Source organism: Cervus elaphus, chromosome 27 (assembly GCF_910594005.1).
Source record: "Cervus elaphus chromosome 27, mCerEla1.1, whole genome shotgun sequence".
In the NCBI taxonomy this organism is placed as follows: Eukaryota; Metazoa; Chordata; class Mammalia; order Artiodactyla; family Cervidae; genus Cervus; species Cervus elaphus.
The window spans coordinates 7215379-7231897 of NC_057841.1; the positions used below are offsets into that span (position 1 = coordinate 7215379).

Genomic DNA, 16519 nt, shown 5'->3' on the forward strand with positions numbered 1-16519 from the left:
CGGCCCTGCCCTCCCACCGCCCAGCGCTCTCCTTCCATCTGGATCCCCAGGGAGGACCAGGGAAGACCAGGATCGTGAGAGCAGCGACTTCTCTGGACTCCCAGGAACAAGACGACACTTTAGCTGTGGCCCAGGTTCCAGACACAGGAAGCTCTTACAGAACCATCTGCCCATCAGGATTTTCTAAACAATACTTGGCTCCAGCCTCTGGCAGAGAACTGGGTTCTTGAGCAGTAAAATGAGTTGAGCAAAACTGGTCATGCTGCCCCTGCAGATGGGGAGGAGGGAGGAGGTCCTCCCGCTCGCTCTGTTCCCGTCCCCCCTCTGCACCTCTCTGCAGTCAGCCGTTTGTCCTGCCCTGCAGTTCCTGGGAACTGTAGCTCTCACTGCCAGGACACCCCATACACATGCCCTGGGCGAGGCTGTGGGTGGAGAGCCGGAGCCGCGGACCTGTCTGGTCAGGGACAGAAGGCGTCCCATCAGCCAGTCACCTTGGGGGGCTCACTGCAACAAGAGCAGATTCTGGAGCATTTAAGACTACCTGCAGAAAGTTCCCAGAACTAGGTGGTGAAGGAAATCTAGTTAGAAAATCAGAAAAGGAGGAAAAGAAGAGAGGGAGAGAGAACCTAAGAACTGATGCTTTTGAACTGTGGTGCTAGAGAAGACTCTTGAGAGTCCCTTGGACTGCAAGGAGATCAAATCAGTCAATCCTAAAGGAAATCAACCCTGAATATTCGTTGGAAGAACTGATGCTGAAGCTGAAACTCCAATACTTTAGCCACATGATGTGAAGAACCAAGTCACTGGGAAAGACCCATGCTTGGAAAGATTGAGGGCAGGAGGAGAAGGGGACGACAGAGGATGAGATGTTTGGATGGCATCACCAACTCAATGGACATGTGTTTGAGTAAATTCTGGGAGATAGTGAAGGACAGGGAGACCTGGGGTGCTGCAGACCACGGGGTCACAAAAAGTCAGACAGGACTGAGAGACTGAACAACAACAATCCTCTCTGAAAGGGTGCAGATGGCTTCAGAATTTCAGTTGAAGACAGAATCCTGATTCTTGATATTACACATCTTCCCAGGTGATGCAGCCCTGGGTATCTACAGAGACCATGGAGGATGGCAACATGCCTCCATCCCTTCCATCAGATGGTCTCTGCATCACGAGGCAAAATCTGTTTGCTGCAATGAATGAAAGCCAGCAGACATTACACTGCTCATCAATATAGCTTTTTTAGATGGTAAGTGTTCCTCAGGAACTGGAGGGACATCAGATGCCTATTAGCTTTTGGTAGAATTTCAAAATTCCAACTTTTTATGTGAGGCTAGTTATTTTACAGGAAAAATGAGGAATTCACTATCAGAATGGACTCTCAACCCAGAAATTCTCCTTTCTAAGCTGTCCAATGTACCCGATTTAATGCAATATACTACACTGCAAATAACTGAAAATACTTAAATAATTCATCTGAAAACTAAGATTACCTGGTCGAAGAGGTTTAAATGACATCCCAGCTCTACTCATGGTTTTGGTTACATGAAAATAAAAGCCAATGTTTCAACAATGAAGAATTAATTGAAGGTGAATATGCTGTCAATTTGGAAAGTAATTTTTCCTTCCACTAGTTCGATCCCTGGGTCAGGAAGAGCCTCTGGAGAAGGGAATGGCAACCCCACTCCAGTATTCTTGCCTGGAGAATCCCGTGGACGGAGGAGCCTGGCGGGCTACAGTCCAAAAGAGTTGGACGTGACTGAGCGACTAAACAGCAACAGGAGCAGTAGACTCTGGTAAACTGACTTTCATCCAAAAAAGTTCTATGGAAAAACCAGGGAGAACAGAGCAACCCTTGTTGTGTCAATAGTTGTAAACCTATGTATACCTAGACAATTTTTTTAACTCCTGAGCTCAATTTCCTTCATCTTAAAACAAGAAAGGCTTTAGCAAGATGATCCCTGAAGTCTTATCTTGTCTAATCTTTCATGATTTTTCCCAACATTTTCTCATTTTTTTAATTTCTTCAAGGGAATCAAGTATCTACAATGAGCATCATCTGATGTGAAAATAGAAAGGGTCTCATTTCTGTTGTCATGAAAAACATGCCATGGAACATTTTTATATTTCAGAAAAAGTTTTTGATTGAAAGGCTTGGGTGGAGGCTTTCAGTTTCACCAAAAGCAAGGCTATTTGGATATCGCTGGAGCAATTTCAAGGGAAATTGGTTCATGGCGACAGCTCTTCCCCCAGGGTCCTTCACCAGGTCAGGGACCTGCAATGATCAGGCTTGTGTCCTGGAGAGCACAGATGCTCCAGCTCTGCACATCACTGAGCTAGACCAGCTCAACTTATCACACAGGAAGTGATGATGGGGGAGTGGTCATTTTTGTCCCTATTTTTTAGAAATACATCTTCAGCTTAGTCATACTGTGTAATTAATGGGTTATATTAGCATCATACACAACAGTGAATGAGCCCCACAAAACTTCAAAGTTTTCAAGAATTACTTTGCAGGTCATCACCCAAGGCTTCCCTGGTGGCTCAGACAGTTTAAAAAAAAAAAAAAAATCTGCCTACAATGTGGGAGACCTAGGTTCAATCCCGGGGTTGGGAAGATCTCTTGGAGAAGGGAATGGCTACCCACTCCAGTACTCTTGCCTGGAGAATTCATTGGACAGAGGAGTTGAGTGGGCTACAGTGCATAGGGTCACAATGAGTCAGATACAACTGAGCAACTAACAGAACACAACTGGAAGAGGGAAATTCACACAAATTCAAACGTTTGCTGATTTGATTTAAAAAATCTTTCCAAACACTCTACTTGGAATTAGAAAATTCAATTAACCTTACAAAAAAGCACCCTCAAGGGCCAAAGTAGACCAGAAGTAAATGACTTCATTTTAATCAGTTCTTAGGGCTGTGAGTGGACGTGGTGAGATTGTCCAGACGCTTGCCAGACCCTGCAGCACCAACCACCTGCTTCTTGGAGGGCGCTGTGTGTGTTCGCTCACATGCCAGTCTCTATCACGAGGATATACACCAGGGGTCTACTTTCCTTCATCTCTTTCATGCCCATCACTGCTCCTGGCACATGGTGTGTCCAAAACACTGTCCGAAACAGATAAATGAAGGGAACGCATTAGAAAACACTGCAGAGGGAATGACATAGAGGTTGTGCCAAGAATGTTTTTCTTGTTGCAAAGAAACGGAATTGCAGCTGTGACATTCTCCTGAGTACACAGGGGAGTCTGGTGGGCATGACGGCTAAAAAGCTGCTCTCCAGTTGAAGAGGTGCCCCGTGGGCTGGAGTATCCCAGGCATTCACAGTCACAGCACATAGTCAGGGATCACATTCAGGTTCCCAATCATTTCTGTCTGTTCTCAAGGATTCCTCCTCCTCCAGGGAGGCCACTGAGAGGAAAGGACACAAATGATTAAGTATTTGGAGAGTTGGTGAAGTCAAACAAATGCATACAAAAGGTTAACTGGAATTCAAAACCATTTCTAAATGCCTAACATGGCATTCCCTCCATGAGACTGAAGTCCCAACAAAGGGGACACAGTTGAACTAAGATCACAGGAGACGTTTGACAAAGAGGCAGGGTCCCTAGATTTGTTACTTACCCTGACTAATCAGAATTTCATAATATTTTTCTCTTCATCCAAACCTTCATTCTCCAAATAGTATGACCTGATTGTACACAGTAGATTTGGGCGATCTCAATGTGGAAAACAGTATGGAGTTTCTTCAGAAAACTAAAAACAAGATCCAGCAATCCCACTACTGGACATATATCCAGTGTGGGGGGTGTGTGTGTGTGTGGTGTGTGTGTGTGTGTGTGTGTGTGTGGTGTGTGATTGAAGCGTGCAGAGCTGGGCAGTGAGGGGAAGTGTGTTGCCCCTGTGAACACTTACTGAGCCCCATGAAATTGCAAAGATCAAGAAGACAGGTTTCTGGGAGGGGGGATCAGGATGGGGAACACATGTGAATCCATGGCTGATTCATGTCAATGTATGGCAAAAACCACTACAAAATTGTAAAGTAATTAGCCTCCTACTAATAAAAATAAATGGGGGGAAAAAAAAGAAGACAGGTTTCTATCCTAAAAGAATTCAGACGTGAATTACAGGTTTCCTACCCCAGGGTGTATAGACTTCAGCACAACTGTGATGAAGATGTTGACGGGGACCATAACTACCACTTGAAGCATTTACCACTGACAACACACTCTGTAATGTCCTCTGGCCCCTGTGACCCTCATGACCTCCCCCAGAGAGCAACTTCGTGGTCCAGTCTGCATCGTGCTGTGCCACCTGTCTTGCAGAAGCCGGTCAAGTGGACGCTGTGCGCGTTGGAACGTCCAGGTCGGCAGGACTGAAGGCCAGCCCAGCCTCACGCTCTGCTCTTACTGTGCAGATATTAAATGAGACCACGGGTGAACGTCAGAATAAAGTCAGAGACGGAGGAGACCTTGAATGTGCACTTGGCAGGATGAAATGTTATGAACCACATGTGCAAGGCTTCTGACTTGTTTTGAAATCATTTTTTCAAAAATAGCTAAAAATGTCTAGTGACAATCAAGGAAAGAACAAAACAAGGAAAAGAACATTAAGCAAACAAAAACCTGGATGAGTTTCTATGGTCTTTCCCTGCAGAATGTCCTTCACAGGAAATTGCATTTTAAGATCTTCTCAGGCAGAAAGACCCCTTTTGCAAAGCGCAGGGCTTTGTTGGGGTGGAAAACGGGTGTTACTCTAAGGACAATGTCCACCTGTGGTGAGTCCCTGCTGGGGTCGTGTGCCCACCCACCCTTCCGGGCGGCAGAGCTATCCACCTCTTTCTGGCTTGACGCCAGGCACCTGCGGGGCCAGCTCTTCCCCGTCACCTCCTCCCTGTGAATCCCCAGCTCAGAGCATCCACTCCTGCCACTTTCCCCTCTGTGTTCCACCCATGCCTGCTGGGACCCCATCCTGCCCCCTCCTCTTGTTTGTAGAAAAACTTTAGTGTCTGAGGCCTTCCCTGAGTTCCAAAGAGCAAATTTAATCAAGTAAGAAAATGTAGAAATAAAGGAAAGCAGCCAAGCAAGATAAAGTAATAATAGTTTATCCCAAAAACAAAGCCAAGGGCCTTTAGTTCCTCCTCAAGGGCTATAGACATTATCCTGAGCCATGCCCTTGAGCTGCTTTGTAGACAGTAAAACCCGCAGCAGGTGGAAAAGATAACTGCCTGCTGACCACCAGCAAGTGGCCCTAGACCGGCTGGAACCAGAGGGTTGACGACAGATTCTGGACACATTACCCTGTTACCTCCCCATCAATCAGGGGATCGTGTGTGAGCTGATCTGCCACCCGGCAACCAACGACCCTCACTTGGCCTTTAGAACCCTTCAGTCAAGGCCAGCAGGGAGTTCAGATCTCTTGAACATGTGTTGCCCATTTTTCTTGCTTGGTGACTTGTAATAAATACTATGTGTGCATGCTAAGTCACTTCAGTCGTGTCAGACTCTTTTCGACCCCATGGACTGTAGCCTGACAGGCTCCTCTGACCATGGGATTCTCCAGGCAATAATACTGGAGTGGGTCGCCATGCCCTCCTCCAGGGGATCTTCCCAACCCAGGAATGGAATCCGAGTCTCTTAAGTCTCCTCCATTGACAGGTGGGTTCTTTACCACTAGTGCCACCTGGGAAGCCCAATAAATACTATTCTTTTCTTAATAACAATCTGGTGTCACTAGACTGGCTCTACTGTTTGTTGGGACCCAAGTTTGGTTCAGCAACACACTGAACCTCTTTCAGAAAGAATGGTCAGAATTAATCATGTCACACCTCTAGAATTTGGAAAAAGCTAGAAGATGGGTTCTCTTTGAGAGGCTTCAGAGAGAAATGCCACCCTACTGACACTTTGATTTTAGTCCAGTGAAAGCTGTGTAGGGCTTCTGACCTACAAAACAGTAAGATTATATACCTACATGGCTTAAGCTGCTAAATACTTGGAAATGTGATATATCAGCAAGTGAATTCTAATACACGTGTGTGTGTAGGCTGCCAACGTTGTTTCTAGCAAATAGAAAGGAGGTGTGGAGGATTGGGAACAGTGTCTCCTCAATGCAGTGAACATGGAACCCAGAAAACAGAGGCATTTTGAAAGCTGAACTTGGAAACAGCAGTGTGACAAACTGTAATTCAGCCTCACTGAGAAATATGTTAACAGTGTCACGTTGTCATCGTCTATTCTTTTTCTGAGTTGGATTTTTTCACTCCCCGCTGAAGCTACTCTTACTAATCCCACTGACACAGTCCTCAGCAGAGCTGGGTTTTATGTAACTTCTTTGCGCCGCAAGTGGGAGTTTTCTCTCCACCTTTTAGAAGCCGTTTTATCTATGACCTTTTCCTACGATCCTCCACGTGGCCCGACCCTCTCTTTACAAAGGTCCCACGGGGCCGCCTCCTCCTGGCCTGCCCTCCACGGGGTGGCCTCACTGAGATTTACCGTTGATCTTCCGGGTCTCTTGTCAAACCCGCCACTGATGACTCCCGAGTCCAGGTCCCTACCCAGACCCTCCCCCTGAGCTCCGGCCTGTGCTTGTCAGCAGGCAGCCTGCAGGGATCAGAAGCACTTTCACACTAATACTAGGACGGACTCTGCCTTTCTCAGAGTACTGACGTGTGTGATGATGGAATGCCAGGATGGCAGGTGAAACCACAGGCTCCCAGCACCGGTAATGCCCATGACATCCAGCCCCACTGAGGCCACCAGGCAGATGGAACGTAACACAAGGCCACTCCCCTCACTATAGTATATATATCTATGCATGCATTTTTTTACAAACATGGTTATCTGGGTTAAAACATGCAATGAGTTAATTACTATTATTTTAATAAACTGATATAGATATTTAAATTTTTCTGTTTTAATTTCCAATGCTGTAAATATGGACGGATACAATCCACAGAATGAAAAGCTCTCTGGGCCCTCGCCGAGGTGAGAGACCTGCTCAAGGGCACATCCACGCTGCCCTGATGCATTGCAGGCTGCCTAGTGGTCCAGTTATTTGTCAGCACATTAGAACTGTTCATGAAGCCTGGAAATCCCCTGCTTGTATGTGTTTCCTTCATCACACAATCATGCCTTCAGCATCCCCTAAATGAACTATTGGACTGCAAGGAGATCAAACCATTCAATCCTAAAGGAAATAAATCCTAGATATTCATTGGAAGGACTGATGCTGAAGCTGAAACTCCAATACTTTGGCTACCTGATGCGAAGAGCTGACTCATTGGAAAAGACCTTGATGCTGAGAAGGGTTGAGGGCAGAAGGAAAAGTGGGCGACAGAGGATGAGATAGATGGATGACATCATCGGCTCAATGGACATGAGTTTGAGTAAACTCTGGGAGATGGTGAAGGACAGGGAAGACTGGAGTGCTGCGGTCCATGGGGTCGCAAAGAGTTAGACACCCCGCAGCAACTGAACAACAGCATGGTGAGTTACACACAAATGCTGTTCAAAACTGCGTTAACTGAATGGTAAAGAAGATCAACATCTGTGTTTGGACCACAAACTATGATTGATTAAGGTAATATAATCTTTCTGACTTAATAATTAAGAAACACTTTCCAGTAAAAGAGACAAATGACAATACATTTGAGGGCCAGCGCAGCGCCTGGGGGAGTTCAGAACCATCTCTGCTCACCCAGCACACTCAGGTGTGTTGATGGGGTGAGGAGAAGGGAATCTCTGCCTGCAGACCCACCCTTAACACCTACAACCTCTCGTGTCGTTGGTAGGTTTTGGATGGGTTGGGGGTGGTGACGCCCCTTTCTGTCTTCCTGGCCCATCAGTACAAATCACTGCAGCATATTCTTTTGTTTGGCAGTTATTCAAATAGTGTAACTTAAGACAATGAATCCTTCATCTGCCAATATTCTATATCTAGAGTGTAGTCTCTCTAGAAACAAATTCTTAGAATTTTATTCATTTTCTTTCCACTTCTCTGAATGAGGTAATTTCTTAAGAGACACTCTTCAAGAATTATGTCTGGGTAAGAGACTATGATCTGCATGCTGTGATTAAGTTGGGTTTCAGAGGATAGAGTGGCCTTTGTTGTGTGTGAATGCCCTAATTTCAAGAGCGTACAAGCATCTCTTCTCACAGCCAGCCCCAAACAGTCAAATATGCTCAAACTGCATGCCACATAATAGTATCAAAGACAGGAGCAGCTTCAAGTGCGCTAGTTTAAGTTTCTTAAATGAGAACTTTACAACTTGATACTATAATCCTTGGGGCTTCCCTAGTAGTTCAGACAGTAAAGAATCTGCCTGCAGCATAGGAGACTTGGGTTCGAACCATGAATCGAGACGATCCCCTGGAGGAGACCTTCGCAACGTACTCCAGTATTTCTTCCTTGAGAATCTCAACGACAGAGGAGCCTGGTGAGCCCCTTCCACATGGTCACAAAGAGTGGGACACGACTGAGCAGCTCACACTTTCACACCTTCACTGTACTCCCAGTGGCAGAAGGCAAGCACCCCCACAGGACTATCTGTGAACACAGCGCCTCCGGCCTGTCCCTCATAAAGGCAGGATCATGAGTCTCAGAGATGCAGTTCATTTGGTAGACGCACTACATTTCTAAACAAGAGGGAGGGACCCAGGCTGAAAAGGCCTCAGAAACGCCATATCCTCCTCACCGCCGCTGTGCACCCCATGGTCATGCTTACTGATGGGCCAGGAAGACAGAAAGGGGCGTCACCACCCCGAATCCATCCAAAACCTACCAACGACACGAGAGGTTGTAGGTGTTAAGGGTGGGTCTGCAGGCAGAGACTCCCTTCTCCCTCACCCCATCAACACCCCTGAGTGTGCTGGGTGAGCAGAGATGGTTCTGAACTCCCCCAGGTACTGTGCTGGCCCTCAAGCCTGGGGACACAGGGTGGATGGGCAGGCAGACTGCATCAGGAGCCACTGCAAGGGGGTGAGTGTGAAGCTGGGAGGAGAGACTCTCATCATCAAGGGGATGGTGCCCCCCTCCCAGGTTAATCTGTTGAAACCTAATCCACGGTGTGATGGTGCTTGGAGGTGGGCGGTGATTGGGTCGTGAAGGTAGAGCTTTGGGGAAAGGGATCAGCCTCTGGTAAAGGAGGCTCCAGAGAGTCTCCCCCGCTGCCACGTGAAGGCACAGCAAGAAGACGGCTGCTTATGGATCTACAGGCTATCTCTAGCACAGGAGACTTTTCACATTTTTAAGTGATTTTTTTTTTTACTGTATCATTGAACATCACCTATACCTGTTCAGTCACTCAGTCGTGTCTGACTCTTTGCTGACCCATGGACTATAGCCCACCTGGCTCCTCTGTCCATGGAATTTTCCAGGCAAGAGTACTGGAGTGAGATGCCATTTCCTTCTCCAGGGTATCTTCCTGACCCAGAGATCAGACCCATGTCTACTCTGTTTCCTGCATTGCAGGCAGATTCTTTACTGCTGAGCCACTGGGGAATTCACAAATAATATGCATAGTATGATCCAATTTTTCTAAAACTCTTTCTCCCTCCCTCCATCCCTTTTGTCTTTAGAGAGAGGTCTAGACTGATATTCAGATGTTGGCAATGGCTCCTTTTTGATAATAAAATTTTGGATGAATGCTTTCTCTCTTCTAATTTCTTGTAGCAATTTTGTGACATTTTTATAAAAACAGTAGACATGTATTCTTTTTTAAAATAGAGAAAGAGGAAAGGAAGCAGGAGGAGAAGGAGGAAGAGAAGGGATGAGGAAGGGAAACCTCTGTGAATACAGGTACCAAATTTTCACTGATGTGATCCATTCATACTTCACATGACAGCTCCCAACGTGAATGAGACTAATTTAATGCAATAACTTGGCACTGTGTCCCTATATGTAGATAAATACTTTACAAAATGCTGCAATTAAGCTTTATTGAAACTAGCATACTCATAGATAAGAACACTTTGAGGAACAAATTTTATTTTCACTTCAAGAAAAGTGATCCAAATCATAGATTCCAGCTAGATTTCATGCAGAACACAAAGGTAGGGTGATTCAGGGTGACTACATTTGCTACAAAGTAAGTTAACATCACCTCTTAACTTGAGGTGGTCGGCTTTGCAAGTTTATTCATACTATGTGTATATATAATATTCATGCTAAATTTATAGGTGGTGAGACAAATTTTAGAGAAACAAACTTTAGAGAAGAGTTGTAACATCATTTGGTATAAGAAGATCCTTGGTTGGCATTATTTATATAGCAGAGTTTAAACAATCACATTGGTAAAATAAAAATACAATATACATAGATTTTCTTCCTCATCCATATTATTAAGTTATCAGGTGATACTTAATTAAAAAATTTTAAACACAGTATAAGTTACATTTATCTCTTAGAGATAATAATGCAGTTAAAAATTAACAACCACACAGACAGACATGCACACATTTAAAGAGTGAGTTCAAAAATTCACATGTAATGAGTTTTGAACCCTGTATTTATCTGTCTATAGTACAGGGGAACAACATGAAAGTACAGGTGCTCCTTTCCACCAAGTTATTTTATTTCATTCTCTAGAAGAAAAATGATAACCTCTGATACTCCTACACATAAGTTAATAAACTCCTTCACACTCCTGAAAGCTGACACATTTTCTGTAGCTGTGGTCATGTAAGAATTGAACAGATATTTTATGAACTTGTTCAATGTAGGCAATAAAATCCAAATGATTAGGTCCCACAGAAGCAGGTTTGTTTGTTTTTTTCCACAGAACCACAGAAATTTAGACGTGTATCAGCCTGATGGCTCACAACACCTTTGGGCACCTGGGAATATTAAAAAAAAAATGCCTAGGCTCCACCTCTAAAACCATTAAATCAGATGGTAGTTCTGAAAATGTGGTCCCTAGACCAGCAGCATCAATGTTAGCAAAGAGCTTTGTAGACGCTTAAACTGGGGATCAACGTGTAAATCCAGGCGATCAGAGGCTCAGTGACATTTGGGAACCGCTGTTCAAAGCTGAGGGCAGAGCATCAGGATTCTCTGGATCTCCCCCGCTCACTCAAATAAGCCGTCAGTCTGGGGTTTTATTCTGTGTTTGTAGCTCTGACAAATGACTCTTTGTGACCCCCATGGACTGTAGCCCATCAGGTTTCTCTGTCCTTGGGATTCTCCAGGCCAGAATACTGGAGACGGTAGCCATTCCCTTCTTCAGGGGATCTTCCTGACCCAGGGATCAAACCCAGGTTTCCGGCATTGCAGGTGGATTCTTCACCCTTTGGACCACCAGGGAAGACCTGGGACTCATTCAACCAAATTTTTCTTTGACATGAGGGCACCAAAGACAGCGTTTCCAAGCAGACAGCAATTTACCAGCAGAATTCAACCAAATCTCAAGTCCCATAACAGCCATCATCTTTTCTAGAACACTTCACAACTCTCTTCCTGACTTGGGCAGAGGTCAGGTGAGAAAGTGAAAGATGTCGTCACTGATATTCAAGGGATCTTTACATTTCTACCCCCCATTGTCAGATCTTCAATCGTTATAAGATACATGGCAGTAAACCATGATTCTTGGAAAACCAACATATGGAAAGTAATACTGATGTATCCCTTCCCAGCTCATAAATATTCCTGAATTATAATCAGATTTTGAGAGAAGTATGAAGTTTCACTCTTTATCCACCCTAGACCTATTTGACTTCCCTGGTGGCTCAGAAGGTAAAGCGTCTGCCTGCAATGTGGGAGACCCGGGTTCAATCCCTGGGTCGGGAAGATCCCCTGGAGAAGGAAATGGCAACCCACTCCAGTACTCTTGCCTGGAAAATCCCACAGATGGAGGAGCCTGGCAGGCTACAGTCCATGGGGTCACAAAGAGTCAGAAACAACTGAGCAACTTCATTTTTACTTTCACTTTCAGACCTATTTTGAAAACATCAAAAACCCAGACATGTGCTCGCTCACTAAGTGTCTTCTAGCACAGTATCTCTATGAGGCCCCCGAGGCTGCGAAGATAACAGCACAGGATGCCTACGACACCCCTGGCCTCATTTCATGTTCACTGACCTGAGCTACAGCACTGACATTGATTTTTAGCTACATCCACACACCAGCAATGGTCTGTTTAGAAGAAAAAGGACACTTCCATTTGAAACAATATTTTCTCATAGTCAAAGCTTGGTGACCCTGACAAAGTGTACCCAAACCACATGCTTATTCGTTTTCCCCTTCAACAAGATGAGGAGATTTCCACTGGAAATCAACATGATCCCCACCTACTTCTTTCTTGGATCTTTGCTGTTTCTAAATGGAGATCTCGTTTAACTGGACTTCCCTGATGAGGACGAAGAATCTGCCTGCAATACAGGAGACACAGGTGACATGGGTTTGATCCCTGGGTTAGGAAGAGCCTCTGGAGAAGGAAATGGCAACCCACTCCAGTATTCTTGCCTGGGAACTCCACAGGGGAGCCATGGGGGTCACAAAGAGTCAGACATGACTGAGTGACTAAGCCCAAAATAACACCCTACAATGCTGAAGGACAAGACACCTGTTTACATTCTGGTCGTTCTGTGTCCCAAAGTCCCAGCCAGGCTCCATCTTCACTCACAACGGATTGGGAAGTTCTAGTCCGAGGATGGTGGGATATCCTCAGACAGTTGGATGCACTCGGCCGCTGCAGCGGGTCAGGGGAGCAGGAGCCTGATGGAACGAGCCCAGGGGACCCGCTGCAGCCTAGGGCAGACAGCAGGAGTCCTCCCACCGTCCACTGAGTCAGAGCCTCTCGGGCGTGACCAGGGCCACTCCCAGGAGAGGAACTTATTTGGGGGCAGCCCCCAAAGAGGGCCCCCAGGCGGACCATGCCTGCAGACCTGCTCGCTGCCTTTGGTTCCAAGCAGAAATCGCTCACTCGTGCTCCCTAGAAAAGTGATGTGCTCTCCCTGCGTGCATTTCCGACAGTTTGCTGTTAAAGGGAGGAGTGTTGGCAAGGGAACCAGGAAGGAATCATCAAACCAACAACAACAACAAAAGTGAAGATGGGGGTAGGGCCCAGGCCACACGTGAACCCCTCAGAGATGACCAAATTGAGACCTTCCCGAGAACAGAAATGATGGGTGACTTTAAGGAAACAGCAGGGAGAACGAGAAAGGACACGTCTGAGCTGCAGAATCAGGGAATGACATCGTCGTCAGACAGCCGACCTAGACTCGGGGCAGGGGATGGTCCCTGCGTGAGCGTTCTCCGGTTTCCACTGAAGCTTTGTGTGGCGAGCGGAACGCAGAAGAAAGCAGAGCCCCTCCGGCCACACTGGGAGGGGGCCGGGGGCTGCTCCCCAGACGCCCCCCGACTCCCGCGCTCGGCCGGGAGGGCGGGACTCCCCAGGGCTGGAGGAGCGGGCTCCGCGGCCAACACTGGACGCGGCACGCTTTTCTGGAGTCTGCCGCTTACGCCCAGGCGTGACAAGCCCCAGGCTTCCTTTGCCGGTCAGCCCCGCCGGTGCCCCTCACCACCCAGACTCAAACTGTCCCCTCCAGGCTTGCCATCACTGCCTCCGCGGGCCCGGAGGTCGGCCCTCCACTGGCTCTGCTGCTGAAGGAGTGACGGACACGCTCAGAGGGCTGAGCTCACTCTCCACCAGCGCCAGCCAGGACTCCCGCATTGCGACCCACCGCAAGGCCGGTCAGCATGATAGCCCCAAACAAGCCAGCTGAAGGGAGAAAACAAGCCTAATGGATCCACAGTGGTCCTCAGAACACATAACGAGTTCTCGTTTCAATAGGCAACACCCCAGAAATCTTCACTATGAACAAAGCTAGTGGATGTCATGGAATTCCAGTTGAGCTATTTCAAATCCTGAAAGATGATGCTGTGAAAGTGGTGCACTCAATATGCCAGCAAATTTGGAAAACTCAGCAGTGGCCACAGGACTGGAAAAGGTCTGTTTTCATTCCAATCCCTAAGAAAGGCAATCCCAAAGAATGCTCAAACTACCGCACAATTGCACTCATCTCACACGCTAGTAAAGTTATGCTCAAAATTCTCCAAGCCAGGCTTCAGCAATACGTGAACCAAGAACTTCCAGATGTTCAAGCTGGTTTTAGAAAAGGCAGAGGAACCAGAGAGCAAATTGCCAATATCTGCTGGATCATCGAAAAAGCAAGAGAGTTCCAGAAAAACATCTACTTCTGCTTTATTGACTATGCCAAAGCCTTCGACTGTGTGGATCACAATAAACTGTGGAAAATTCTGAAGGAGATGGGAATACCAGATCACCTGACCTGCCTCTTGAGAAACCTGTATGCGGGTCAGGAAGCAACTGTTAGAACTGGATATGGAACAACAGACTGGTTCCAAATAGGAAAAGGAGTATGTCAAGGCTGTATATTGTCACCCTGCTTATTTAACTTATATGCAGAGTACATCATGAGAAACACTGGGCTGGAAGAAGCACAAGCTAGAATCAAGATTGCTGGGAGAAATATCAATAACCTCAGATATGCAGATGACACCACCCTTATGGCAGAGAGTGAAGAGGAACTAAAAAGCCTCTTGATGAAAGTGAAAGAGGAGAGTGAAAAAGTTGGCTCAGAAAACTAAGATCATGGCATCTGGTCCCATCACCTCATGGGAAATAGATGGGGAAACAGTGGAAACAGTGTCAGACTTTATTTTTTGGGCTCCAAAATCACTTCAGATGGTGACTGCAGCCATGAAATTAAAAGATGCTTACTCCTTGGAAGGAAAGTTATGACCAACCTAGATAGCATATTAAAAAGCAGAGGCATTACTTTGCCAACTAAGGTCCATCTGGTCAAGGCTACGGTTTTCCCAGTGGTCATGTATGGATGTGAGAGTTGGACTGCGAAGAAAGCTGAGCGCTGAAAAAATGATGTTTTGAACTGTGGTGTTGGAGAAGACTCTTGAGAATCCCTTGGACTGCAAGGAGATCCAGCCAGTCCATCCTAAAGGAGATCAGTCCTGGGTGTTCATTGGAAGGACTGATGCTGAAGCTGAAACTCCAATACTTTGGCCATGTCATGCAAAGAGTTGACTCATTAGAAATGACCCTGATGCTGGGAGGGATTGGGGGCAGGAGGAGAAGGGGACGACAGAGGATGAGATGGCTGGATGCCATCACCAACTCAATGGGCATGAGTTTGAGTAAACTCCGGGAGCTTCAGATGGACAGAGAGGCCTGGCATGCTGCGATTCATGGGGTCGCAAAGAGTCGGACACGACTGAGTGACTGAACTGAACTGATCTTCTGAAATAAGAACATGGTATCACAAAGAAAACCAACAGAAGACTGCACAGTTCCTCCCAAGCCCTCGGTCACCTTGCTGGTCACCACTACCTAAGAGTCTAAGAGTCTAAGTGGCAGAAGCCAGTTCCCATCAATTCCAGCAGCCAGTGGCCAGTGGCTTCTCTAAAATGTTGAGAACTGGGGGCACAGCCCCCAATTTCTTGAGCTTCTCAGAAAACTATTCCCCAGCAAAAAGAATGGGACTTGCATACAAGCCCGCAATCCCACTCCAGGTGTAAATCCAGAGAAAACTCTTAATTCAAAAAGATCCATGCACCCCAATGTTCACAGCAGCATTATTCAGAACAGCCAAGACATGAAAGAAACCTAACTGTCCTTCGACAGATGAATGGATAAAGAAGATGTGGTACATACATACAGTGGAATACTGCTCAGTCATTAAAAAAAAAAAAAAAAGGATGAAAAAATGTCATTTGCAGCCATATGCATAGATCTGGAGATTGTCATACTGAGTGAAGTCAGAGAAGGAGAAATATCATATGACAGCCCTTATATGCAAAATCTAAAAAGAAATAATTCAAATGAACTTACAAAACAGAAACAGACTCACAGACATACAAAACAAACTTACTGTGTGGCAGAAGCGAACACAACATTGTAGAGCAATTGTCCTCCAATTAAAAAAAAAACTACAGTTACCAAAGGGGAAGGGGCAGAAGGGATTGGGAGTCTGGGATTAAGAGATACACACACAATATATAAAATAGGTAGCCAACAAAGGCTTGCTGCACAGCGCAGGGAATTCTATTCAATGTCTTATAATAAACCATAATGGAAAAGAATCTGAAAAAGAATATGTATATATATATATATGTGTGTGTGTGTGTATAACTGGGTCTCTTTGCTCAGAAACTAACACACCAGAAACTAACACAATATTGTAAATCAACTACACTTCCATTTAAAAGAGACCAAAAAGGATGAAACTTTCTACCCCAAAGTGACACCAAAACCTTTAGCAACAAAATTGGCTCGTCATGCAATTGTGTGAATACGGCAAACTTAGCCAACATTCACAGACCCAAAGAGAAAGTTTGACCAAGGGTATTTCACCAAGTACACAGAAGTAGAGAGGTCACCCGCCACCTTCCCCACCCACTCCCCGTCACTGAGGCGTCCCCACCACCCCTGATGCCCCCGGGACAGAACCCGGACCTCCGAGGCCTCGGGACAGCTGTGGGAGGGCCC

At 46.1% G+C, this 16519-nt stretch overlaps 1 protein-coding gene across 1 annotated transcript in view; it reads right to left on the reverse strand.

Moving 5' to 3' along the window:
* Window positions 1-3017: 3017 nt before the first annotated feature.
* Window positions 3018-16519, reverse strand: part of GALR1 (galanin receptor 1) — a 29042-nt gene continuing 15540 nt past the window's right edge. The window contains exon 2 of the mRNA XM_043889254.1: window positions 3018-3108. Within this exon, the coding sequence (XP_043745189.1) occupies window positions 3076-3108 (33 nt within the window). The 3' untranslated portion in view covers window positions 3018-3075. The remainder of the gene's footprint in view (window positions 3109-16519) is intronic.